Source organism: Agelaius tricolor, unplaced genomic scaffold, assembly GCF_023055355.1.
Source record: "Agelaius tricolor isolate 1412-34295 unplaced genomic scaffold, bAgeTri1.0.p SCAF_3, whole genome shotgun sequence".
NCBI classification, from domain to species: domain Eukaryota; kingdom Metazoa; phylum Chordata; class Aves; order Passeriformes; family Icteridae; genus Agelaius; species Agelaius tricolor.
Window position 1 is genome coordinate 31279264 of NW_027269263.1, and position 26850 is coordinate 31306113.

At 37.0% G+C, this 26850-nt stretch overlaps 1 protein-coding gene across 1 annotated transcript in view; it reads left to right on the top strand.

Moving 5' to 3' along the window:
• PAWR (pro-apoptotic WT1 regulator) overlaps positions 1 to 26850 on the top strand; it is a 72730-nt gene that overhangs the window by 19378 nt on the left and 26502 nt on the right. The window contains exon 3 of the mRNA XM_071423363.1: positions 17810 to 17938. Coding sequence (XP_071279464.1) covers positions 17810 to 17938 — 129 coding nt within the window. The remainder of the gene's footprint in view (positions 1 to 17809; positions 17939 to 26850) is intronic.

Consider the following 26850-nt stretch of genomic DNA (forward strand, 5'->3'; position numbering starts at 1 on the left):
TTAAATCAGAGTAAAGGGAGTATAAAGCATTGTTTATTATTTTTGTTGGTTTTCTTAATCTTTCTTGTAAGTGAGCTGAAGCATATCTGAGAAAAGTGTCTTTTTGTTGGTTCTCCTTGCTGGAGTTACTGTTCATCAGACACATCAGAGAGACTGTGGGTTGTTTCTTTTTATAAAGGAATAAGAAAGAAAGAATTACCTGTTTTTCAAGGTAACTTCCTCAGAAGCTAGTAAAGCTTCACATTTTCTCAGATCCTTTTCTTTCCATATGTTTCAGGCAGCTAGGGACCTTAATTCAACTGTTCTTTCAAAAAAGGAAATCAATATGAATCCACAAATGATATGTCCAATGCAGTAATTTTAAGTAGGTGATATTTTTTAGGTTGCTCCTCGTTCTTTAAACTGAAGCATTTTAGTTGGAACCAGAAGTATTTCTAGTAACAAAAATACTCCGTGCTGATTTGGATAGATATGTGTTCTCATATTTATAGTATTTTAAAGAATTCTGGTAATGCTTGCAGGAGCCATCTAGGAGACTCATAGTCTTGGTGGATTATGGAATGCACATACAATGTATCTGTTATCCAGTTACAGATAGTTTAAATTTGAATGTGAGAACAGCATTAAGTGTTTATTCTGACTAGTAGAAAAATGTAGTAACTTTTCAAATCTATCCCAATATCTTAATCATCTGATAGTGCTTGTTTTTATAAAAGCTGAGTTCTGCCTTTGTGCTGATAAAAAAGTACTTACTCCACTATTGTGAGAAGATTATTTGTTCTTTATAAAAGTTTTAAGGTATGTTTAGTAATAGAATGCCTTGCATGGTGGGTTTTTTTTGCAGGATGGTTTTGAAAGCTGAATGACACTACTGGTTGTGAGTAACTTAGCTTAGTGTTTTCAAGAATGGTATTTTATTTCCTTAGTTTCCATTCAGAAAGCCAAATTCTAATCAAGTGCTTGATTTAGTTGTAGAGCCCAAATCTGAACAAGTCTGAGGAAAGCTCAAAATAATTTTGTCATTTTAATACTGGTTCATATTATACTTTATTTGTCTATAAAATGGCCCAGGGAACAAGAGCTGACTATTGAGATGCTTAAATGCCTTTTCATTTGACAGTTTTTCAAAGGAATTTTTCAAGGGACATATTGAAGTTGTCTCTGTCTTCCAGTAGTGGATAACTGTGACATCCATAATCTAAAATTTACAGATGGGATAAAGCTCAATAATAATCATAATGTTAGAGTGGTCATAAAGTCCATTTGGTTTTATTGTCTCCTCAAGTAAGGCTAAATCGCATGTTCTTCCCCCCCTCAATACTTTTTTCTTTCTTCCTGACGTATATGTAAAAAATGTAGTTTAATTTCTTAAGTATTTTGCTATTAAACTAAAGGTCGTGTGAGAATCCCCAGGAATCGGCTGTTTCCCAAGAATGTGACTCCTGAAAGATGGTTTGTTGTAACATACTGCTTCTGCAGCCATGATGTGCTGCATGTCAGAGTAAATTAGAGCACAGCTTATTCATTCTCCTGCTACATCACAGGAGTTGGGATTTTGAATACCCATTACTCCTTATTCTTCAGAGTTCATTAATAGTTTTGGACCATAAGTAAAGTTCTAGGTCACTGGCCCTTTACCCGTTAGTGTTAATGGAGCCCTTTTTAAGTCTACTGGAATGTGAAGAATGAAGTTTTACTTCCCTTTTTGGGAACTCCTAATTTTTGCCAGTTGTACGATTACTTCAAGTTTCTACATTGCTTTAAGGAATAAAAGAGTATCACTAATTTATTTACTATGAATAATTAGAATTTACAACACAAAGAAATGACATTTAAGCCTTAGCCTTTGAGGAAGCTAATTATCATGTATATGAAGATTCCCTAGAAGATGGGAACTGAATGCTGAGAAGCCTTGTTTTAATGAGACTGGTTTAAATTTCTTTTTTTATGTTAAGGCCTGTTTTTATTCTGATGCCCTACTCATTAGCTGAACAGAAAAGTGAGATTTGAGTGAACAACTACAAAATTATTTTAAGCAAGCATGTCTCAAATAATATTTTAGAAAAAATCAGCAGTTGAATTTCAAACTGAGATGTACAATTCAGGTCTTTAATGTAAAATTGTCTTTTCAAATATCAGTTCAAAAGTAGCAGCTTCAGATATTGTAGGATTTTGCCAAGTTACACTCCTTAGTAATTTTGAGAAGTACAAACAGGTTTAACTTGGTGTATAAACTATATTGCAATCAGTATTTTTTGCTTCCCCGAAACCCCCTCACATTATCTTATTAAAACAGGCTTTGCATGTTGATGGTTGTGGTTTTTCAAGGAAAAAGATCAGGAGGAGTGAGAAGGTTCTCTTTTGTGTGTGTGTGTGTGACTGTATCCAAGTTACTATCCGTAACCCAGGTTTTGTTCTGCGGCAAGCTAATTTAAATCCTCCTAGGAATGCACAAGATCCTTGCCAAAGGGTTTCACCAAGCAATTGAATGCTGTGTTTCAAAATAGGCATTCTTTACAAATACTTCTATTAAAATTTTTGTCTTTAAGAATAGACTGTAGCAGTGCATGTGCTTTGTGGCAAATAGAGGTAAATGTTTAGTCTGTGCTGTTGAATAATTGAAAGTTCAGCATGGACAGCTTTGCCAGGAGTGTTGCTCACTGGAGGGTGAGCATATGAAGAAAACCACAAATTAAAGCACTCTAGGAATGTAATAAATAAAACAAACCATTGGATTGATTAAAAAGAAAACAAAAAATTACAATTCTTGTCTCTTTGTTAAGAATTTATAAGTAACTTATGTATCAAAGCCAGCAGAGTCAGATAAATCCTCAGTGTTTCCAACACTTGACTCCACACACAGATAAACTTCTCAACCAGTAGTTTTCAGATTTTTCCTCTGGAAGTATGAAGTATACAGCAGCATCTCTTACTGAGAACTATGGCCACTCCAGATTGGCTTGGACCTGTCCTGCTCTCAGTAGAACCTTCATTCATCTGCCAGGGAAGATCCTGCTTTAGGCTTGGGGTTGTGGTTAGTGATCAGCTGTGATGGTGTTAGTATTGGGTTCTGTGCCTATCTCACTTAAGGCAGAGTTACTAATAGGGTGTGCCATTAGCTCATTACAGTGGGAAATAAGGGGTTATTTTAAACAATAGGTTTGGATACTTTAAATGAATGTTTTCGGTTCTAAGGTCTGGTAGCATGGACATGGCCAAGTGCTACATTTCATTTGGAGGACCCATCTGACTTTAATGTGCAATTCTTTTCCTCAAACAGTTATTCAGTTATGATGTAAATCATGTTGTATCTTTCTGGTTAGATTGGTATTATTATGCTACATTGATTAGTACTTGCCATTAGGAGTACATATTGAAGAAATATTTCTATTTTCTGCCCAGTGGAAATCAGTGTAAGTATTCACATTAAGAAAAGCTTTTCTAGGGAGTTGGTTTATGTCCATTAAGGATAAACATTTGAAAATTACCATGTCCAGAAAACTTTCAAAGGAGTTTTCCATAGTAGTCTCTGGTCTGGTAATACTGATTTCTAAGAAACCTTGGAATACTGGAGAAGTTTTCAGAGAATTTGATATATTTTATAATTACAAAAGCAATTCTAGGTTCATAAATCTAGATCAGCTAGATAGGAGTCAGTTCTAAGTAAATTAGTGGGAGATCTATTTTACCTAATTTTCTTGACTAATGAACAGGCAGTGTAATTTAGCACGTCTTTTTTTCCTAGTATTTTAATTGAGACAATCACATAACTCTGTTGTAGTTATATATATATACATATGTATAACTACATATATACATATGTATACTTATGTATGTCTTGTAAATAGCTTGAAGGCAGAGGTTGTAAGAAAGGTAGTTAGTAATTTTCATTAAGCTAACAGGGAATGTAGATGAACTAGTGAACTAGTTTCTTCAGTAGGTGTGATATACTAATAGTGATTGAAGTTAATACTCTGGTGCAGTCATTTGGATTAAGGTCAAGAAGGGAAAAGTGTCATTTGGGAACTGATATTCTTTGCTTAAAAAAAAAAGAGCCTGTAATCGAAGTGACATAAGAGCAGTTGTCCTTGTTCAGGAGAAACGTTCCAGAAACATCCCAACATCTTCTTGGCAGGGATGAGTGGGAATGTGTTTGAAAGCAAAGCAGATATGGAACAACTTTTTTATTTCTTTCCTTTTTTTTTTTTTTTTTTTTTTTTTGACCATTACCTTCTCAGATTTGAACTATATTGTGCTTAGGGGAATTCTTGATATGTACCTATGTCCCTATGTCTTCTGCTGAAGAGCCAGCATGCTGCAATCCTATACATGTGAGAGCAGAATTGCCCTGCTGCTTATGCTTGTTTCTCCCAGTTTGCTGTGCAGCTGCAGGTGGTTTCTGTGAGATGTATGCATGAAGGTTGGTGAGGATAAATGTGTTCTTGGTGCGGTTTGTTATCCTTATTTGTTGTTTCTGTTGCCACTGCAACTCTTCCTGCAAGGAGTTTGCTATTGAAAACTTTAGAAAATTAGGCTGCAGGGAGCCCTGAAGAACTGTCCAGTTTGTCATCTTGTCCCAACAGCATTCTTACACCTGTGTTATTCCTGATATTTATCTTCCATTGATGTGTACTTTAAAATCTCCAGTGATAAATATTGTTTTTCTAGACAAGCTGCTCTATGCCCCTTTTTTGGATGTGGCTTTTTGCTTGTTGTTGGGGTTTTTTTCTGTAATGTACTTGTTGTTCTTGCAACAAAGTCTTACTAGATTAAATGAAATGCATGAGTGAATCAGTCTGCATCCTATTTGCAAGGTGTGTTTTTGTTTTCACTAATCCAGTTGGTTGTTTACAAAGTGAGCTGAGATTTTGGGAGAAAACCTTTTGTATCAGTAGTGAATGACTGTGAAAGCCCTTGTAGGTGCTTGCTGCATAGATGTACCTGTGTCTTGCTTCCCTCTCCACAATTTAGAAACAGTTTTCAAACACAAACCATAAATAGCAAAGGAGCTACAGAAGAGAGTCAGAGTCTTTCATTATCCTAACTCCATTTAATAAGATCTACATATTATAGAAATAAAGAGAGCCAGAAAAATCCTAGACCCCACTTATATTCCAGGCATATGCTACTGCAGCTAAATTATCAATACCTTCTTTTTATCTTTACAAGCTATGTCATAAGTACACTTTAAAAAAAGGCATAGAAGTATGTATGTGTACAAAGCTCTACTTATAAAAAGGAGTTCCCTGTTCAAAAATGTGGAAAATTTTTCTTAAAGCAGAAATAAGAGAATACTAAAATCCTGGCAGTGTAGGGCATTTGCAGTACCTGTGTTATGATCCTTTGTGGTCTTGTTTTAATGGATATTTTTTCCTAAAATGACTTGCAGGAGAAGTCACTAATGTGAGGTATGCTATGTATACAAGGTATACATATTTTAATGTGTTTTTGTATATTGTGCCAAGAGAGGGGTAATTCATTACAAATTTCACATGGTGTTAGGCCAGGTCCTTGTGCTGTCAGTTATGTTTGTGCACCTGTCATAATAAAGGGCAAGTGGCAGCTCTGAACATTTACATTTTTGGGATTAATTGAATTCATTTACTGTGGGATCAGGTAAACATGCCAGCACAGAAGGATGGGCAGTGCATGCATCAGGATGAACAGAAGATGAGGCTGGGCTGTTTGACCAGACTGTAGGTATTTCTGACTTCATGCCGTTTGTGTTGGACAAGACAGGTTAAGTCCAGCTTGTTCTTGTCTCTCCATTCTGTTAATTTATATTTGTGTTGCAGTCTTCTTTGAGTTGCAATGGCCCTGCTGCACGTGGAGCCAAGAAGAAGGGGGAGAGTGTTAATCCAGTGTTTGACTCTTGATGGGCTTTTTACCTGGGGAATGTTAACGCAGCGCTGTGCCGTGATGTGGCATGGTGGTGAAACTTCCAGTGGTTGGATGGATGAGTTCTGCAGCTCTGTAGTAGTCCTCCTTTCCAGCTTAGAGCAGTAGCAGCTGTGCAGGTTACAAGGGGAAAACTATTCTGTAGCACATACAGCCTGCAGATTCAAGAAGTCACCCAAGCCTTGTGTTGGAGCTCTGAAGTCTGAATTAGTACTTTGTTTCCCTCTAAAAATAGATGGTGTTTAGTATTATCAGTGATGCTATTTCTATCCCAAAACAGTTAATAATGTTTAATGTTAGTATGTGCTTTTAGATGAATTTCTGTTGAACCCATATTTCTCTGGTTTGAATTGCTGAGGTTTTAATTTTGTGAGATTTTTATCCTTTTCCATGTCCAGACTGCTTTAGATCCTTGCTTTTACCTGACTTGCCTGTGGTGGTCCTGGCACCCATTTGATCCTGTAGCTGGGTAGACCAAGGTGTACAAAATACCGTTCACTTTTCATAGAGGTACCTTTCTGCTAGGAAATTACCCTGACATGATTTGCCAGTGTCCATGGAGGAGATGCAGAGGATTGGTAGATGCCCTTGTGCAGGGCAGGAAAGAGAGAGTTGGAGTATATCTAAATGGACACTTGCTGATTCTAGCTGTTGTGGAACCTCAGCCCTTGCCCATTATGTTGTTAAATTTCTTAGGAATCTTGGGGGAGGGAGAAGTCTTGTTTTCTTGGCTGGACAAAGCGGTTGCAGGGGGACATGAAAATAAAAAAAATAGGAAGCAGAAGTAAAATCAAAGCAATGCAGTGTTATTTCAGTGTGGAAATAAAGTTTGGCTCAACTTTAGGGTGAAGGTTCAGTTCTGATTGTATCTAGAGTAGTTTCCTTTCTTTAAATTGTCTAGTGCCCTCACACAGTTAGTCATAGATATGCAGAGAAACTTTGCGTTTCCACATTATTTTAATATTGTTTGTGAGACTTTAGGATTCCTTGCTCTTCCAGATCTACAGCCAAAAGTCATGTGTCAGGGAAGGGAAAGAGTTTTAAATATTTACTGAATAGAAAACTGTATATATAAAGCCTTCTGCTAATTTTTGTTTTGTTTAGTGCAGGTGCTAAAAGGTTAATAGCTACCCTATCACATCTATTGTATCAAGAGATTCTTTTCTAACCTAAAGCAATGTTAATTTCCATTTAAGGAAGAATGTCTGCAGGAGCCAGTGGTATTTACTAACTGCGCCTGTAAAAACATTCCTTTTCACCCTCAGATGCTCACTCAGCCTTCTGTTTTCCAAGCGTCGTTATTACAGGCTTTAGCTTGTAGTCTGAGAAATGTTTTAATAACGTGAACAGCACAATGCTCATTCCTGACTCCTCCTCGGATACTTCTCTACTTCTTTTTCTCTGGTTTGGATTGGACTAAGAGTGTAGCAGTAGCTGGGGGGGATTTATTTTGTTGTTTTTGTGTGTGTGTGTGTCCTCCTGTTAAGATCCCTCCTGCAGCATCAGTTTATATTTGAAAGGGGTTTTTTGTCATTAAGATTCTTTAAATCAAGGGACAAAAGTCTGATTTTAACTCTCATTTGGCTGTGATAGGTAATTATATGAGACAAATTGAATGGAATTCCATTTCCAGTGTTATCAACTCATGTGAGTTCCTCTCCTTGTCCTCTTTGGTTAGAGTGACAGGCTGTTGGGCTGGACACAGCAGTGGCTCAGGGCTGCTCCATGGCAACGGAATGAATGCTTCTACCCTGTGGTACCTACAGGCTGCCTGTAATTGTTTACCTTTCTTTCACTGAGGAATGGTAAAGCTTGAATTACCTTGTGTTTGCCACAGTTTGGTCTACAGAAAACAACACATGTGAACAGTTACCATGGCAAACATGATGCATGTTAATTTTGCATCAGTCTTAACCTTAACCTCACGCTTTCATTGCACTCAATAGAAAGGGGGGAAGGGGTGTAGCCCTTCTGTTCTGTGCCTCAGCAAGGGAGACCTTTGCCAGTGCCTTGGTCTGGAGCACAGAGCAAATCTGTGTCACCTTGTAGCAAAGTTTCCCAGTCACCAGTAATGGGTAGATTTCTGAGTATTTCAGAAGAGAGAACTTTACCCAATATTCCTATTTTGAAGAAATGCATGGTACAGTTTGTTATGAATCAAGATATTAAATGCTTTATAAGGTGAAATCTTAATGATTTGCTTGAGATGTCTCATCTCAGGCTCCTTGCTTGAGCTGTTGTCTGTGTCTAGATGGGGTGACACACAAATAATTCATGTCTGAAGACCTGGCCAAGGCGTACACTATATTGTATGCAAGTAATTCTATAGCTAAAAAAAAAGCCCAAAATTCTATCAGTCACTCAACAATTAAAATAACAGTAACAGAAAATTGCCTTTTTTGTATAAATTCTGAACTGGTGAATGTAAGCTTTTATTTATCCAGCATTTTCTGTGTTTTATTTATTCATGCTTTGTTCTGGTTTGATTTCCTGTAGAAATAGCATTGCTCTTTTATGGAATGAGTGACAGTAGTGTAAGGTTCCAGTGAGTGAAGTTGTTTTGGACCAACTGTGTGACGTGACTCATTCCTCCCATTATGATCCTGTACTATGATTTCCTCACACCTGGATGGATTTGGTTTTCTGTCTATGCATGTTGTTCTCTGTTCTGAGGTCATCATATTTAAATGCTACTTTTGTATTAATATACTTGAATTTCTGGTACTGTTTAGTGTGCACATGAAATACTCTTTAGCGGCAAAGTCTTGTCTATTTGCATGTTCTCACCCTGATATCCTAGTTTTTCTTACCTGCTGGAAGTGTAGTGTGCCCAACTCTGTTTTAGACCTGGTAATCAAAATATGAAAATTTTTGAATGCACGTTGCAGGGAAAATTAGGCAGCCTATTCTCACAGTGACAGAAAGACCACAAAAAACAAGTACCTTGTGTAGTTTTGCTTCTCAGACCAATTGAAACAGATGTGTCCTTTGCTTGCTTGGCTATTTTTGCTGCTGTAATATCTGTTTACTTGAGTAGCTCCCTCTCACCAGGCATCAGCTACATGTTCTTTCTGTGAGCCTTTCCCACAGCTCTTTCTGTCTCCCACGCTTTCTCCTCGTCACTCCCAAGTCAATACCATAGTTCCTTTAGTTCCTCCCAGAGCTTTTGAATGGGAAGAGTCGAACACCTGCTGAGCTGGCTCAGGGCTGTGTGCAGTGCTGGCTGCTTAGGTGGAAGGGTAACTGCCTGTTTTGTCTAGTCCTTGAATTACTCTGGCAACTAATCTGCATATTTCTCTTGTAGCAAACTTCAGTTAGCTCCCTCACACTTGTGCAACATTCATGTCCTAAAGAATCTCTTACTAAGTATTAATTACTGTCTGGAACACAACATGCACGCACCCACCAGCACTAGTGACTTCAGAAAGATACAGACACAAAAGAGCTGGCATTTCTGAGCAGTTTCCATAAGAAGCAAGGATACAAGTGGAGGTAACAGAAGACTCTTGGGCTGTTAAGATGTAAGATTGCACTATGAGAACCTGGACTGGATTTTATCAAGATACTTGGACATTGATATATTTATAAAAAAAGTGTTGGTAATGCTCCTGAGGAAGAGTACTTCCCTACAAATACAGAGCTAAAGAGTGATTTTGGAAGTCTAGGTTGGGAAACAGCTTCACAGAATTGTCACTAGGATAAACCTGTAGATATAAGGTGTTCTCCCAGGAAATAGTTAAAATATTGACTTGAGCAGCAACTTTAAACTTTTTTCATCTTACTGGTTATATCTGTCCTATGGAGGCTTCAGTACCACAGATGTGCTTTTTCTGCCTGCACAGTTTTGATCAGTGCTGTCTATTCCTGATAACAGTGCTGAGTCCATCAAAAGTGCTTGTTTATTGCCTTGGAAATCAAATTCAAACTTTTTTTTTTCATCCAGATAAGTGCCTATCCTATTTGAACTCCTTTTTCAGTACTACTTTTCCTTTTCTGCCCCACATCTGAATGTAGAGCCCCTCTCTGGTTAGTACACTTACTTGTATTAGGACTCAAAAGAAGCACCTGGAAGTGCAGAAAATCTGACTGATTTTTTTTTAATCAGTTTTTCTGTGGTTTGAGAAGATCTCACTCCTAAATGAGAAGTGTAGGGCAACTCTCAAAAAAGTATTGTGCCAAAGTTTTCTTTTTCCCTTTGGGATGGGTTTTGAGTCTGCTGTCCTGGCTTGCCTGTGTTCAGTTGTTTTTCATCAGCCTTTTTGCCTTTGTTTAGTTTGACCAATCCCACACCCACTGTATGTAAACAATGAATGAGATTCAGTGAGTAGAATAAGAGAAATGACAACTAGCCCATTAGGCAGGAGAGCAGAAGCCTATGAAGTCACTGCATTAAAAAAAAATAATTAAATGCAACTTGATATTCAGACAGTGTAAATGGCTCCAAACTGCATGCTTTAGGGGATAGGATAGTTAGAAATACAGTTCCACTGATTAACCTGTTTGGTCTCCTTTTAGAACATTCTTCCAGTACTGACCTCATCTTTATTTCTCTTCAGAAGCACCATAGATGTACTGGGGGCAAGAACATTCTTCTGTGTTACATGGTCACATTAAAAGGAATAATTCTGTTTTGAAAATAGCTTGCTAATCTTCTCCAAGATTTTTTTTCTCTCCCTGTTTCTGTGGCTTTAAAGAGAATGGTGCTCAATATGTATGGTCTTTTGCTACATGACAATAAGTCTTTCTCTCAATTTGAGCACTGTTTCTGTTTGCTAAGAAATACATGGCAGTGAAAGTCAAAGTGATGGTGGTTACAGACATTTTTACTCCATTATCTGTTGCTTGAGTGGCTTTTGTTCGGCCATTGCTTACATGCACTCTAATACCAACATCTCCCAAAATCATACCTAATGCAGGAGCCACTTTAATAGAATAAGTAGCATAGGCAAGCATCAAGCGTCTAAATGATCGCTTTTTTTTCTATACATCCAGGAAGAGTTCTCTTTTCTGCTCTTGCAGTCTGTGACTGTTGTTTCCTAGCATCTTTGGCATGATGCAAACTAATAGGTATTTCTTTGTGAACAGTGCAAATATTTTTAACAGATCTCTTTTTTCCCCCCTGGCTGAACCAGGCAAACTTTGCTTTACCGAATTTCTTCTGCTCAACCACTGGTTTGCCATCTTTGTTTCAGATAGGATGCATCATTTCAGAATGTTTATTAGGGGGTTAATGAGACTGGTTTGGTGACTGACTCCACTTCTCTGTGTGTGTGATTTTTTGGGACCATTTCTGTAACTTTTAGATTCATATGTTCAACACTATTAGTAATTTCTGTGCAGACAAAGTAGTTTTTATTAACTCTTTACCAGATGTCCACCATCAGCAGAGGAGGGAAAAGACATGTTACTGTCAGAATAGAAGTAAGGAGCAGTGTGCAAAATTTGAATGAGAAGGATGTTTATTTTCACTCTTGGCTCACAGAGATGTGCTATGTAAGGACCCTATACTTCTGAAAGACAGATACATCAACAGCATTAGGAGGGTTTGGCTGCTTTTTTCTTACACCCTTTATTTGATGTTGATTCATACTTTCTTTTTAAGAGCATGGGATTGGGATTTCTTCTGGATGAGTCATAATTCTATTTACATGATAATTTCCCTGTGGAACAGGTGTAAACAGTTGGATGTCATTGCATAAGGATCCTCAGTCATTGTTGCTGCTTGATTCTTCTGTTCTTAGGTGCTGATCAGTCAGAAGGGCTCTAAAATGCTAACCATGAGTTCAGTTAAATAGTTTGGTGCTTAATTCTGATGTTTGTCAATCCATAATTTTTATTGTCTCTCTATTTTCTGGAAAGATTTTAATAACTCTCAATAGCTTGTCTTTTGCAAGACAAGTTTTCTTGTATCCCTGGAATTTTACTCTGTGACTTTCTTATCATGTACTAAGTAGTTAAATTAAGCATAACCACCAATCATTCTTGACAAGCCTTGTGATAAAGGATTTTTGGGTGATTAGTTTAAGTTAAACATTTGACTTTTGAACTCATTCTTGTGGTATGTTTGAAAACACTGGTGACCAAACAGTGTTTTTTGATGAATAACAAACTGCAAACATTGCTGCTTTTTGTTATTATAATGAGGGATAATTGACATTCTGGTGTTGATGCAGTTGATGTTTTACATAAAGCTTTAAAAGAATTCAAAATACTTTGTTATTTTGCTCTTAATGCAGACAAATATGCTGGGTTTTTTACCTGAAACATTTCTAAGAGGATTTTGAGACTTTAAATTGTATTTGCTCTGGAATATAATTGAATGTACAAAGTAGGTACTTATAAATTCTTGTTATGGGTGAGAAAAGGATAGAGTTAAAAAATGTAAATGTGACTTATAATCAGGAATGCTGTGAATTTTGTAGAGCAGGACGTACATTTGACTGATCTATGTGATGCTCGTCTTTTAGGATTGCTTGGTTGGCAACATGGTCAAGGATGAGCGAATCCTGTGGCTGCAGTCAGCTGTGCTCTGGCCCACCTGCTGGGCACTGACCCATTCTTGTCCTAGGGTCTCTTTTGATCTCAGATACCAAAGATTCCTGCCTTTGCTACTCTTCTATGTTAAAAATCCATGCTTGTGATTATACTAATGGTTGATATTGGACTGCTCCAGTTACAGATGTAGACTATTAGAAGTGCACAAAAATTGTGTGGATAAGGTGTTGCAGTTCAGTATCCTTTTCTGGGCTCGCTTAATGTGAGAATTGAAGAATTGAAGTCTTGAAAAAATAAAATCATTAGCTGCATAATTGATACAACTGCTTGTAGGTTTTAGACAGTTCCTAGGATTAACATTATTTGTTTCACTTCTGTAGGAATGGTTTTCAGCTTGTAAAGAAAAGCACTTCAGCAAGTGAAATGTGATGAAAGGCTTGCAGAATTTTTCCAATTATACTGTCATTCCAATAAAAAGATTTTATTACTCTAAATGTGTCTTACTTAAATATTTTGGGTGCTGTCTGGACAGTGTAACAAAAGTGTGTTATAAATATGGTTAGTATTAGTGTTTCAGAGGGGAAGAGATACATGATCTTAAATCACAGAGGTTTGGGATTTTTGCTTGGTTTTGATGGGAAGAGCTGACAGAAGCATTTGATACTATGCAAAGAGATAGGGAGGTGGTATTTAGCTGATACCAAAGTTGTGCATGGTAAAGCAAGGAAGCATTTGGTTCTCAATGTTGCAGTAAGAAGAGTGATTATAGAGAAATCATGTGTAAGATAGTTGTCTTTTATTCCCAGTTAATTTTCCAGGTTCTTCCTTGGTCAGCCAAGGGAAAGATAATGTTGAATTCCAAAATGTATGTTGCAGTAGTAAATGCCTGGATAAGTTTTTTCAGAGTTAAAAGCAATTCTTATATTCTGTATTGTATTTCTACTGTTGAAGCTTTTAGAAAATACTTACATTTAATAGAAACCTTTGCATTTTACAGTGTCTTGAGGTGAAGTTGTGATAGTGCACTTTGAAGTTTTTCTCAGCATGGGAAATATCCTTATGGTAAAATTGATTTTTTAAAATTGCTTTTTTAGATTGTCTGTGGATGTTTCAGGGAAATGGGAAGATGCCTCGATTTGTTTCCTCTCTGACGTTACTACCATGGTTAAGCTAGGAGAGCCCATCAAGATAACTGATGGTGCTTGTGATGTAGAGTTTCTGTTTATTGCCCAATATGAAGCTGAACATGAGTTTTAACTGAGAGTACATATCTGCCTGCACATCTTGCTGTACTGGTTAAATATGGTATTATCTCAAGTGCTCATCATTTGCAAAAAGCTGATGTAGCACAACCATTCCTGGAGTTCTGTGAAATAAGTAGTTTGAATGGACTTGTATCTAGTCCAGGCAAAATCAATTGAGCTAATTAAAACTGCTGAAAGGAACCTGACTGACCTTTCATGAAATGAGCTGGGAGCCCTCAGTTATGTGCTGTCAGGCAGAAGCAGGTTAGTGCAGGAAAGGGATTGGGAACGGGGACATTGTGACTCAGTGTGGTTTCTTGTGGCGAGAGCAGCTTGTGCATGCTCATAAACTGATCTGCACAGGATAGGAATATTGCTTCTTTCCAGGGAAAAGACAGCCCTTCCCCAACTTCTGCTTGTTCTTAGCAATGCACAAATATTTATAGGAGGCAAACCAGTGAATCATTAGAAATGTTCTTTGTACAGTGTCTCCTTAAACTGGAGGTGGTGGTGTGCTGGAATGTGGAGATATCTTTGTGGCAGTTTCTTTCCTCAGTCTGATTCTTTTGAAAGCATCTTAGTCTGCTTGTATTTTCCATACTAGAGGTTTACAAAAAATGTTTATACTACAGCTTCAAACATCTACTGAAATCCTAGAAAACCTAAAAAATTTCTGTGGATTCCTTATATTAAGATCAGATGTGGGAATGTCACATTGAATATCTGCTATACAAAACTCAGATGATTTTAATGGAAAATAAGAATCTGAAATGGTATGTGCCTAGTGGCAAAATAAAAAAGCAGAGGAAAGGGAACGAACAGAGAGAATTATATAATGGGTCAGAATTACACCTCAGTGGTTACAAGTCCATTTCTCTGCTGTGCTGACAGAGAAAGTAATTGCTGTACTTACGTCTTTTTCAATGATGTGAAACTAGTCTTTACAGCAAAGAGAGAGCCTGCAATGTGAACAACACAGTAATCCAGCTAATTGAAATGTCTTGTGGGCTGAGGCAGTTTCAGCTGCAGGGCAGTTTGAAAAAACCCAATTTTTCAAGTGTCTAACAACACTTTAAACATTTTAAATTTTTTCAATAATAGTGTATCAACCCTCACCCACAAAGCAAAATGTGGTTTTATTGATTTTTATTCCTCTAAAAATTAGCTAAGAACATAAATGACAATAATACTAGCAAGTAATAACTGAAGATGAAGTGCATAAGCGGGATATTTTCAATAAGAGAGCTTATTTCATCATGAGTCAAAACAAGTGGATTTCCTTTTTAAGGCTAATGGTTATTGAAGCAAAACTTAATAACTTCCTAAAAGGCAGTAAAAGGTTTAAATGATGTAGTTGTTAGCATGTTGGTTTGTGCTCAGCCTGCATTTTGTAAACATTATGCGAGTTGGTGTGTCTGCACGTTTGGAAGGGGAGCACAACCTTTGTGTTTGGGAAACCACGGCCTCTGACAGTGACTACAAATCTGCTTTAGGGCAGGAAGGCGTTGGCAGCCCTGGCCAAATGTCCTGTGTCAGCCATGGATGGTGACTGCCAACCTGTGCTCCTGACTCCTCCACCTCACCTCTTACAAGTCATCAAAAACCTGGTGCTTCTGTGGTTCTCACCACTCAAACTTGTGGCCTCAGCTGGTGGGACACCTGCTGCAGTGAAGGGAACTGGAGTGGGGAGCAAGCCCCCATAGCCTTTAAAACAGAATTAGATTTACATAAACTGTTTAACCAACTGTTCCATGCTTGGGAAGAGGGCCTTTAACCTTGGAAGTATGGATTATTTGGGGTGGTTGAATACCTTTCAATGATACTGACTTGCAGAATTTGGTGATCTTGGACCTTCCTGAGAAGAAAGGAAAGGGTGGGAATGGACATTGCTGGCAAATCCCAACTGAAAATGTTTAGTTTAAAATTATGTGGCTAGAACTTTCATACCAGATTTTGTTCCTGTTCAAAAATGCTAAAAGAATAGTTAATAGCAGGTAACCTTATATTAAAAGAGAGAAGAACATTCTTCATTACAGATGTAATTGTATTCAGAGAAAAATATTTCTATTGAGCACTCATTGTCTTTGGAAATCTTCTGAGAAGCATGTATCTGAAGGAGAGAATTTCTGGAGAAAGGTACACTTATCTACTCTCAGTCACTACTCAGACTTTCTTCCTACAATATTGATATTTCAGCTTCATTTTTCTCCTTAAAGAACGTTTTCCCTTGAAAATGCAAAGTTGTTTCCATTCTCTGTCATGACAACTTGGAGATGGAAGGCCAATCTGAAAATGTTTCTGTTTTTCTAACACAGTATCATTCTTCATCTGCATGACAGTAGTTAAAATTTACATGATAACTTCTGTGTACCTCCTAGTTCTTTCTGAACAAGGCTGGCTTTGTAAGAGGCAAAGATGACTCCATTTCTTGTTGCAGTAGGGCCTTACTATTTGTTATTGGGTCATTTCATAATGGCTTAATATGATAATGGGATAAATTAGGACATAAGTTTATGTCATCAAATTTTTAAGTTTTACAGTTTATAAAAAGTAGAGGATGTTGATTTAAATATAATTTCCTAGCATGTACCATGGCAGTGTTATTTAAATGCTTTGTTACAAATGGACCCTAAAGAATTATGTTAAATATTTGTAGTTATTTTATTAGAAAAGACTCATTGAAAGGGTTTTTGAATGTGTAATGATTTAGCCATAGTAACCTTCTAAGTGTGCCTTAGTGGTAGGAGCAGGTCTGCATGAGTTACATTGAAAGGTTTGTTAGAAGTAGACCAGTGCAATTGCATTAGTGTTGCTGTCATGAGCACTGCTGTGGAGAGTTGAAATGGCTTTTATTCAGGTTCACTTGTGGAAACATATCCCTTTCTGGTTTGCCAGTTTTCTAGCACGTGTATCACCAGGGCGTTTGCTTTGGAGGAGCTGGAGTTAGTTTTTGATATACTAGTGCTATTTTCAGCTAGCAAATAACACTGGCTTTATTTTTAAAGATACTGTATTCCAACACTCTCATTATATATTTTTGACTAGTTTGGTGTCCTTTGTGTAAGGTGATGACAGAGATTGTCAGTACCTGAGCCTCAGAATACTGATTTAGTTTTTACTGCATTAGAAATGTCAACTGAAATAATTTGACATTCATCTTTGTTATCTGCTAGTCCTGTTCTCTGTTTCTCAAGGTACTGTACATCAATCTAGAAGCTTTTTGGTCTCTTAAACTGGTTATTTCCCTGTGTTTCAGTAACAAGGTTTCACACATCTCTTGTTCTGATGTAGAGTGCCGGCAAACAGCTTGTGATGTCATAGTCGGAGGTTTTGGGGTTTTTTTAGCTTTGTCTGCTTTAAGTTGGTCTTCTAACATAGCTGACTTAGCCCAAAGCTGGCCTTAACGTGGCTTTGAGCTAGGACAGAGGCAGTAATACTGATTATTTTATATTTTTATTTACTTGCCTACCTAGTTTTGCTGTCTCTGGCCTGACAGCAGTCAGTGCTTTAGAAACTTAATCCTCTCAAAGCAAGTATTTCAGCAAATCTAGTATGAAACATTTGTGCTGAAGGGTCAAAACGTTACATGTAAGTGTAAAACTGTGAGTAATTAATGACTGTCCAAGTCATTAAAAAAATTACTGATTTTCAATGGTAAATTTTCAAAGAAAAAATGAAAACCTAGAGGGCCAAAATGAAAATGGGTGATTGATACTGACACTTCAACTTCAGCAGGTGCCACTCTGTCAAAAAAGATCAGTTGTTGAGTGAAGAATACAATGAACTTTTTTTTTTCTTTTCTGGATTTCCTGAAAATCTCTTGTGTAAAGGTAATACAGTTGCATATGGCAGACAGGGTTGTAGAATCATTCTGATGAAAGGAACTTCAGGTGTAGCCCAAGCTCCTGCTCACAGCAGGATTAGCACTGAACTTACATGGCATTGTCTAAACCTTTGTCAAAATGGATTGTGTTTTGATTATTTCTTACTTTTGTCAGGAAGAAAAAGCTGTTAGTTGGAAAGAAAAGCATTTAAACATTTAATTAGACTTTCCTGAAATATGAAATTAATATTTGAAGATATTCACTGATGCATGAATTTTGTGAAATATGGGAAGCATGTGGAGCAACATACAAAGACTATAAGTAATAACCAAATATTTTTCATTTTAGAGCCTTGATGAGTATGAAGATGATGAAGCAGGGCAGAAGGAACGAAAGAAAGAGGATGCTATTACTCAGCAGAACACGGTACAAAATGAGAGTTCCAGTGCAGATACCTCTTGCTCATACTTACTGCAGGTGAGATCTTAACATTGTTTGTTTTATCATTTTACTCCAATTTAAAACTCGTACTGCTTCCTTCTTTGTATTTCTAAACAGTAGATTATACCCTGCATGAAAAAAACCCTAAAGTTCAGGAGTTGACACATTGCTAAAAACAGAGTATGAGGTTCCATTCCACAAACTTAATACTACTGAGATGAAGATTCTGACAACAGAATCTACTGTTTCTGTAGAGGTCTTGAAGGTAATAGTTTTGATGTTCATCATAGAACTTACTGTTTAGTGGGGGGAAGAAAAACTGGGAGATTCAAGTGAAAAATACTGACAGGCATAGAATATTCAATTAATTGGAGGTAGCCTCTTAAATCAGAACACATTTTCCTAATTTATTCTGTTTATTGACTTCTAATTACTGATTCTAGGATTGAAACCAACACTCTAACTCCTAGGGTAAACAGCCCTTGCCTCTGTGAAACCTTTTCTCCCTTTTTATTGCTTTCCAATTCCCTGGCCACACTGATTCCTGCAGTCCCCTCCCCCTGACATCAAAACATTGCCAGTTATGCCTGGTACACCCCTCCTTCATACTATACCACTTGTGGCAAATGTTCTGTCTCTTTCCTGAGTGCCCTAAGTCTCTTTAACCAGTCTTGTTTCTCCTTCTGTTACCTAACAGCATGTACAAACCCAGCTGTACAAACTGAGGCCATCCAGCTCTGCCTGTTGACAGCAGAGGCAACAGCACATGTGCAGGGAGAAAAAAAATGCAAACAAACCAAGGATGTGGTGCTCATGGGTAGTTTTATAACCATCCATAACTAGAGGTGGCATGGCTGGATCGGTGAATCTGGATGCACTTTCCTTCTAAAATTTGGCCTAGTCTTTCATCTGCTCATGGATGCCTTTAACATTAAGAGCCTGGGGCAGAGAAGTCCACAGCTTAATTACCTGGAATGTCAAGATTAGTCTCCTTTTGTTAAAGTTGAATCTGTCATTTTCCATGGTTCCATGTGATTTCAGCAAGGTGTCCCAGTGGAAGACATGGGGAACAACTGCTTCCTTTTTATGTGACTGAGTGCTGCAAAGAGAGGATGGCTCCTCTCAGCTGCCTGTTCCCTAGGCTGAATAATTCTATTTTACTTAGTTTTTCCTCATTACAGGAGTTACTCAACAACATTGTCTACTTTCCAGTTTGACTCTCTTTTGTTTTGTACCCAAAAACAGAACCAATGAAACATTCAGTATAATATGCAGTCATAGAGTGGTTTAGTGGTGAGGTTTGTTTTGTTCTCTGTTTCTTTCCTAATAATTCCTGATGTCTATTTGTCTCCTGAGCCCTGAATTTACTGTTTATGTGTGAATGCCTAATCTAACATAACATTTTTCAAGTTATCTGTGAGTGAGAATAACAAGCTCAGAGGTCAATGCCTGTGTAAATTTAGAAACATGTTCACCTTTCGTTTCACTTATGTACACTATACTTATCTACATTAAATTTAATCTCCTGTTCCACCTCCCAGTCACTCCCAATAAAGGAGTCATTCATGTTTTAACAGTTGATCTGTATCTTTTCTGTTCTGAGTAGCATCTGTGGACATCTCCTCCCCAAACACATTGAAAAGCCCAGGTTCCTGCACAGGTTCCTGTGACACTGTTCTGGTTGTTCCATCCACTGTGAAAGCTGACCGTCGGGTCCACCATTATTTCCTGCCTTTTCACCAGTGGTTTATTCACAGGACATTTTCTTTTATTCTAAGAGGAGATTACGTTCTTGAGTAGGCTTTGGGGAATGACTTTGAAATGCAGTATGTTGTCAATCAAACTTCTGTCCTGGACATGTTTTTATAACTTAAAAAAGCTGTATTAGATTTGCAAAGTGTAACTATTCTACAATTGCCTTGGTGACTCTTCCACATGGTATCATATTTACTTACTTGTTCCTTAATTGTTCTAGACTTACTAGAAACACTTTATCCCATATAAATATCAAGTTTACTCCTCTATAGTTCTGTGTTTGTTTAATAATCTTCTTGAGGATGATGTTTATGTTACCCTGTGGTACTAGGGCAGTTTTAAATGAGAAGTTCCATTTGATCTCGAGTAGTTCAGCTATTATATTTTTTAGTAACATCAATAGTTTCTTCAAAGCTCAAGGAGTAAATAGCTGCCTCATTCTGGTAGGTAACATTTTAAAATTTCTTTTATTAATTTTTTTCCCACATTTTAACAGTGCTTCTGCTGTAAATAGACTGTTCTCCAGAGGGAGTGCTCTGATATGACACTCTTACCATTCTTTTCCATGGTGAACATCAACAAAAATATTTCTTCAAAGCAACTGTCTCCTCTGAGTATGCCTCATATAACCAGATCTGTTGTCTTTGCAGATTTGTCAGGAGCCATCACGCTGAAAAGTTTCTATGCTTTTCTCCAAGTTGTTTGTAAAATTGTTTCTTGTTCACTCTGTTTTCACTTCTTCAGCAGGTATTCCAAAAGTTTAAATTTTTAGTTTCTCCTAGTGGTATTATATAATGCTTTGGCTACATTCCCGTGCCCTCTTTTTTTCATCCATATTTTCTATTCTTTTCATCCATATTTTCTATTCTTCTTGACTAGCAACCTAAGGTTTTATTTACCAAACTGTCTGTATTAATTGTATCCTACATTTCCAAGTTTGTCACCTCTCTCCCAACAGGCACTACTTCATGGTTGACAGAGCACAGCAGAAGTGTTGTGTCACCAACAATACAGAAATGAGTCCCAGGTCTCGGATCTGGCAAAGGCCCAGGGTGGAACATGTACGGAACAGATGGAACCTTAGAAAGTTGTAGCTACCAAGACTTAATCAGTTTATTATGGGCTCTGTCAATTCACTTGTTATTAGAAGACTTAGAACTTGCCCATTTTGAACAGAAATTGACAGTAGTGTTATTTCAGCTTTGATGACTTAATTTCCTTTTGATTCTACTCTGTCCAAGACTAATACTTTTTAAAAGTAGAGCTTATGTTGTAGATGTAAGAACTAATTTTAAGTTGCCATTGACCAATATATATTTTACTTCCATGTACTAAGCAGAATAAATACATTTCTGTAGTTACAGCTATTTACCCCATTTGTCCATTCTTATTATCATTTAATGAAATTTGTAAATACATAATTATTGTGAAAATGGTAAATAAAATAGTATTGACTTCATATTTGATGAGGAAATATGTTGCTTAATAAGGTTTTCTTTCCAGTCCTTAATCTGATTTTTCAGTTCCCTTTTAATATTGTCAGAGGTTGCGGTTCTCATTTTCTTAGGCAATATGTACATTTTTTGAAAACTCTGTCTGAATTGGAAGTTCTTCATCCAAAGCACAGACATACCAGGTTTGTTAAGAATAGATCTAGAAATACAGCAGATTTGAGTATTTTCCCTGAAGCAGAGCTATTTGACTGAAATCATCTTCTGAATTATTTTATATTGGCAGTATAGAAAGTATAGAAGATGATTGGTCTGGCAATGTTACAAGCACTGAAAAACTGTTGCAATCAAAGAATTTGTTGTTTAACTTTAGAAAAAGATAGTGTGGATGGCCTCATCTCATCTCAACATTAAACAAGTGTTATATCTGACTCTGACTTTCTGGCTCGATTTTCCTCCTATTCTTAGTAGGACTAAAATCCTATTCAGTTGTTCTGATCTTGTGAGTTATGGTACTGTGGGCTACACCAGTGATGCATATGGGGATGCACACTGAGAGTAATAAGTCATATATCAGTAAGCCTCTTACAAACGAGCTAGAAAATCTGTAATGCTAAGGACAAGCATAGATAAAACTACTACTTTAAAAGTTAAGGTTTCTACTTTAACTAGAAATCTTCAGTGTCTGGTAATTATAGAAATCTAGCTCTTGTTTAGCAGAGATGGCAAAAATGAAAATAGTGCAAAACTATTTGATAGCAATGTCTTTCTTGCAGGTGGATAGAAACGGTGCGTTCAAAGTAGTGAATATGTCTTCATTGAAAATAGTGTTAGTATTTATGTGCTATACAGAAAGCTTGCATCCAAAAAACCTACAAGATTTGGCTGAAAAAAACCAATTTGTTTAATGAAGATTTATTTTTAAGTCTTTTAGAAAACTTTCTGAGTTTCAGAATGTGGAAAAGATGTTACTATTAGCTAATACTCAAAAAAACCCTGCCAAAAAACACCATATGCAAGGCCTTTATATCAGAGCATTTAGGTTTGCTGATACTATGGTCATGTGCCTTTTGGAATTCAGTTGTTTGTGCATCTGGCCTCCTAAAATATGTCCCAAATATGTGCCCTTCTTCATGTAATCATGTGGCTGTAGGGTTAACATAACTTATTGGTCATTACAAAGGTGATATTTGAGCGTGGTAGTATGTTGTGATGTATGTGTCACCTTATGGTGTTCTTGGAAAATTGGGGAGCCAAAATGATGTATATGTCACCTTATGGTGTTTTTGGGAAATTGGAGAGCCAAGGGGAAGGCTGAGAAGATTAAGTCAAAGCTAATATAAAGCCTTGCAGTGAGAGACACATATATAGGTCCTCCATCCATTAAAATCTTCAAATTACAACTGTCTGGTTTTTGGTAGTTACTCTATAATAATACAGAAGTATCATTCTCAATACCTTGGAAAGGGTTTGAAATCCTTTGTTTTATGTTATCTTTGGTTCCTTTCTGCTTGCATTTTATTTCAAATGTTGTAATGTCTGTGAATGCTAGTTGTGCTGAGCAGTGAATGAGTACACTGCCAAAAATATATCAGCTGTGAATAATTGACATTTAAGATATGGGAGTTGAGTAAATACATATTGACAAAAGCATCAAGAGACAAAAAGGCATTTGAGAACTTCAAAATTACTTTTGTCATTGGCATGAGAATGGGGATTATTGAGTTCTAGAGGTGTGTTTTTCTCCTCACTGAGGACAAAATGGCTCTTGCTGGATGAGCTGAATCCTTTCCTCTCCCTGGAAGACTTGACCCAAACATGTAATGATTTTTGCTACTAACATAACATGGAAATAGGAATCAATTATAGTGAGAGATACAGATTTTTGCGCCTGTGGGCATGGAAAAAGGAAATTCTGAGTCACTTAGATACTGAACTTCAGCCTTTGTGAAACTAATACTCTGAATCCTTCAACTGAAAGGTAATTATTTATAAATACTAGAATGATTTAGAGTATCTTATTGTAGAAAGGGAATGCTGATCTTTATTATTGTCACACAGAATTTGTCTAGTGTATTTCTTAATTAAGAAATTGAAGATCATAACTATCACAGTTACCAGTGTCTTTTGCATCTCTCTGATTGCCAAAGACTCTGCAGTTATCTGCTAGAAACCTGTCTTGGTATTTGTAGTGCTGGTATGAAGCTGGGAGGGGAATTTTGCCTCCCAAATATTTTGAAGTCTGGGACCCCAGTATGAGATGACTCACTATGACAACTGTTTTGCTGTGCCTAATTTTATATTATGTATTGCTGCAAAGCCCAGGGCCTCATTCAAGACCTTGCACTTCAGCTGGAAGTAGCAATAATTATGTTCCAACAATTAATTTGCTGTGTGTAGGCAATTGTAATGCACATTTCTTGCTCTCCCTGTATTGGTCTTAGCATGTACATGAACAAGAAATTAAGATGTTGAATTTTACAAAATTACTTTATACAAGATACTGCTTTGTGAGACACATTTTAGACAGTTAAACATCCACACTGAATTGGAGTCACAAACCCAGAATGGATTTGCTAGACAGAAAATGTCACTTCATTTGTAGCTCTTAACCTTGTTAGACTGTAAGCTGTATTATATTCCTGCAGTAAGTACAAATTATGTGCATTAGCAGACAGACTAAAGCTTGATCCTAGCACTGAATTCCTGTGGAGCTGTTAATCCAAGACAAGGGAAGGCAAAGCTGCCCGAGTTTTCAGCTCAGAGCACTGACTTACATACACAGCAGTATTGCCATGTCTTGAGTTGCTCTCACTACTCTCTGTAGCAGCAATGCAGGTTTTTGTACTCTGCAAGAGGTTAGCTTGTGATGGATGCTTGGATAATCATTCAATTTAGTGTAGAAATTACCCAGTACCTTTGAAAGAATCCTTGTTGATTGGACGTGAGGGTAGGATGAAATGTCTACATAATTAGCATTAATGGTGCAACTATGAAATTGTGTCACAGTAGGTTGGGTTCATTGTATAACTTCAGTATGAATAGGTTAGGTGCTAGTGAAATAATGTAAACTTGATTTATTAACATGACCCTTTAGTTATGCCTTGTGCATTCAGTTGTAAGTAATTCAAAAGGCTTTGAAAATTGAAGGAAAACCACATTTCATCTTTTTTTAACCTTTTGTTCTAAAAAAGTTTAACATTTCACCAAAACATTGCAGGCACTTTCTAAAAGGAATGTGGTCCAGAGATATCTCTACAGAAGTGTAGTTCTGTTTGCTTAAATATGATTCTTTTCTTTAAATGTGGCCTAACACGTTGAAATTTTTGGAAGCAAGGATATATATCAGTGTTTATTGTTTAAATGTTTAATAGACATACCTTATAAGCTTTGCTGAAAGCAGTAAATAAAGGTAAGGAATAAAATTTCTTCTTAGCCTTGCAGCAGACTCTGAGAAATGCAGGGATCTGAATTTGTTACCTGCATCTCCTTTCAGAAGGGCAGCTGAAAACCTGCTTGACAGAAGCATCATGGAGTTTTGTGCTTCAATCTTGTGCTGAGATTATACTGCCAAATAAGCCAACTCAAGTTGCACTTCTTGACTATTTTACCTTTTCTGGCTTTTCATTTAGCAGTGTAATGTCATACAACATCATTTTACAATTACTCTCATTATCCAAAGTATGTGGTAATAGTATTCATGCCTATTCATACATGATCTTGGCTTTTCAAAGGTGTTTGGCATCTAGGTTTCATGTAGTTCTCACAATGAAGAACTGTATGCATGCATTCAAGGGTATGTAAGTATCTTGTGTGATTGTTGCTTGATGTTAATTTCCATCCATAGAGAAAATGTAGTTGTGCTACACTAGGCACGCCTAAATGTATTAAACATGGGGTTTTTTTCAGCACTACATTTTTTAGATGTTAGGCCAGTTATTATTTGCATAATAACATGATTATAACATTGGTATTGTTTTTAAAAGTAAGGAACTAAATGTGATTAAAGTACAGAAATACATTAATTATGGTGATGTGTGCTTGAGTTTGGAAATCGTAAGTAATTCTGCCAAATCAGGTTATGAGACTCTAATATTTGAGATTTAACTACCAGATAATACTCATCTTGTGTTTTTTATTTGCAGGTGGAGTGTGATGCACTTCACAGAGATGATATGAAAGCAGTCATTAGCATCCACAAAGCATTTAAGCAATAATAGTGTCTGCAGTAGAAAACTCATTAGGAAATCTGACTATATGTGGAAAAGTATTTGCATAAATGTTAGTTAAAAATTATTCAAATTCAATGTTAAGTATTAAAAGATCACTAATTTTTAAAATAGATTTGCACCTGAAGTCAGTTTTGTGTGTGTGCAGTGTTTTTAAAGTGACATTAGTTGGAGGGAATTTGCTGCCCTGTGTGGGTCATAACATGAACCAGGTGCTTCAGTTACCATCTGCCATGGCTCCCATGGCTTGGGAGACCCAGATGATTTTTGTGATCTGTGTAAGGGAACAGGAACACAGGAATTTCATGTTTTCATGGTCACACATGATCAGGCAATCACTCAGGTAATTTTTACCAAAATGGGCCTATATTCAGAGCAGTTTGAGTATGTTAATAACTAAGTAATTAAGGCACATGTCCACTTTGTGAAGAGCTAGCAAGTATGAATATTCAGCATTACTCACTGAGTACAGTTCTTTGTGTTCCACTTAAGAGATGTTGTGGAAAAATACATCATGATGTCAGGAAGGGCAGCATCATGAGTTTGAATGAAAGGGGAATAGGTCTAGGACGTTCTGACCTGTTCTGAATTGGTTGACTTTGCAATCTTGATTTGCTTTAATTGGTTTTTTCTGCATGTGTTATTGCAGGTTGGAAAACCCCCAGTCTACATAGTAAGTTTTAAATTAATCTTCAAGGTAACTTCTGGGTTGGAGTAATAATGTTGCACGGTGGTCTTGTCTGGTATAACTGGAGGCTTTAACTGCACTCAGGGATTTGTTTTGATAAAAATGAGATTGCTAGTTTTTTGTTACATTGTATGGATTTGTGTTTTTAGTAGAAAAGAAGATTATAAAAAAGTGGAGTCTGGTTTTCTCACCGGAGTGGGCTGTGTCATAAGATGCTGTTGTAGCAACATAGGTTTTCACTGCCAAAATCTTCCTCCTTTCCTGTCATGTGAGCAAATTTAGTATATAATGTGTGTCTGTTGGTAGAGTGCTGCTGATCCATGCATGTTCAGTGGGTTTTACTGTGCCAAAGGATCTGTACATCTACATCTGATTCAGCATGTGCACTATCCAACACTGCTGCTTTGGAAAGTGCTTTCAAGTGAAATCGTGGTCCTTTTTGCCCCTAAAAAATTTCCTAGAAATCAGGAAGCTCACATCAGTTACTGATGTGAGACCAGTGGGAAAGAGGGTGGCTGTAAATTGCTTATGAGCCAGAAAAGGTTGCTTGGCTAAGCAACATATAACCTTGAGGATGCAGCTTGGGCATCCCTACTTTGAGTTGCCTGACTTCTGCTCTTGAAGGGAAATACTGATAATGACTACCAAGATTTGTCTTCCTGACAACTCACCAAGAAGAGAGATCTTTCAGTTTTTTGTGGAAGGCATTATTTGTGTTCAGTGCTTGATCACTGTCAGCATAAATTTGATTACCTTTGATAGCAAACTTTGCTTTTCTTAGAAAGAAATACAGCATTATTAATATTTTTAACATCTGGGCTTAGT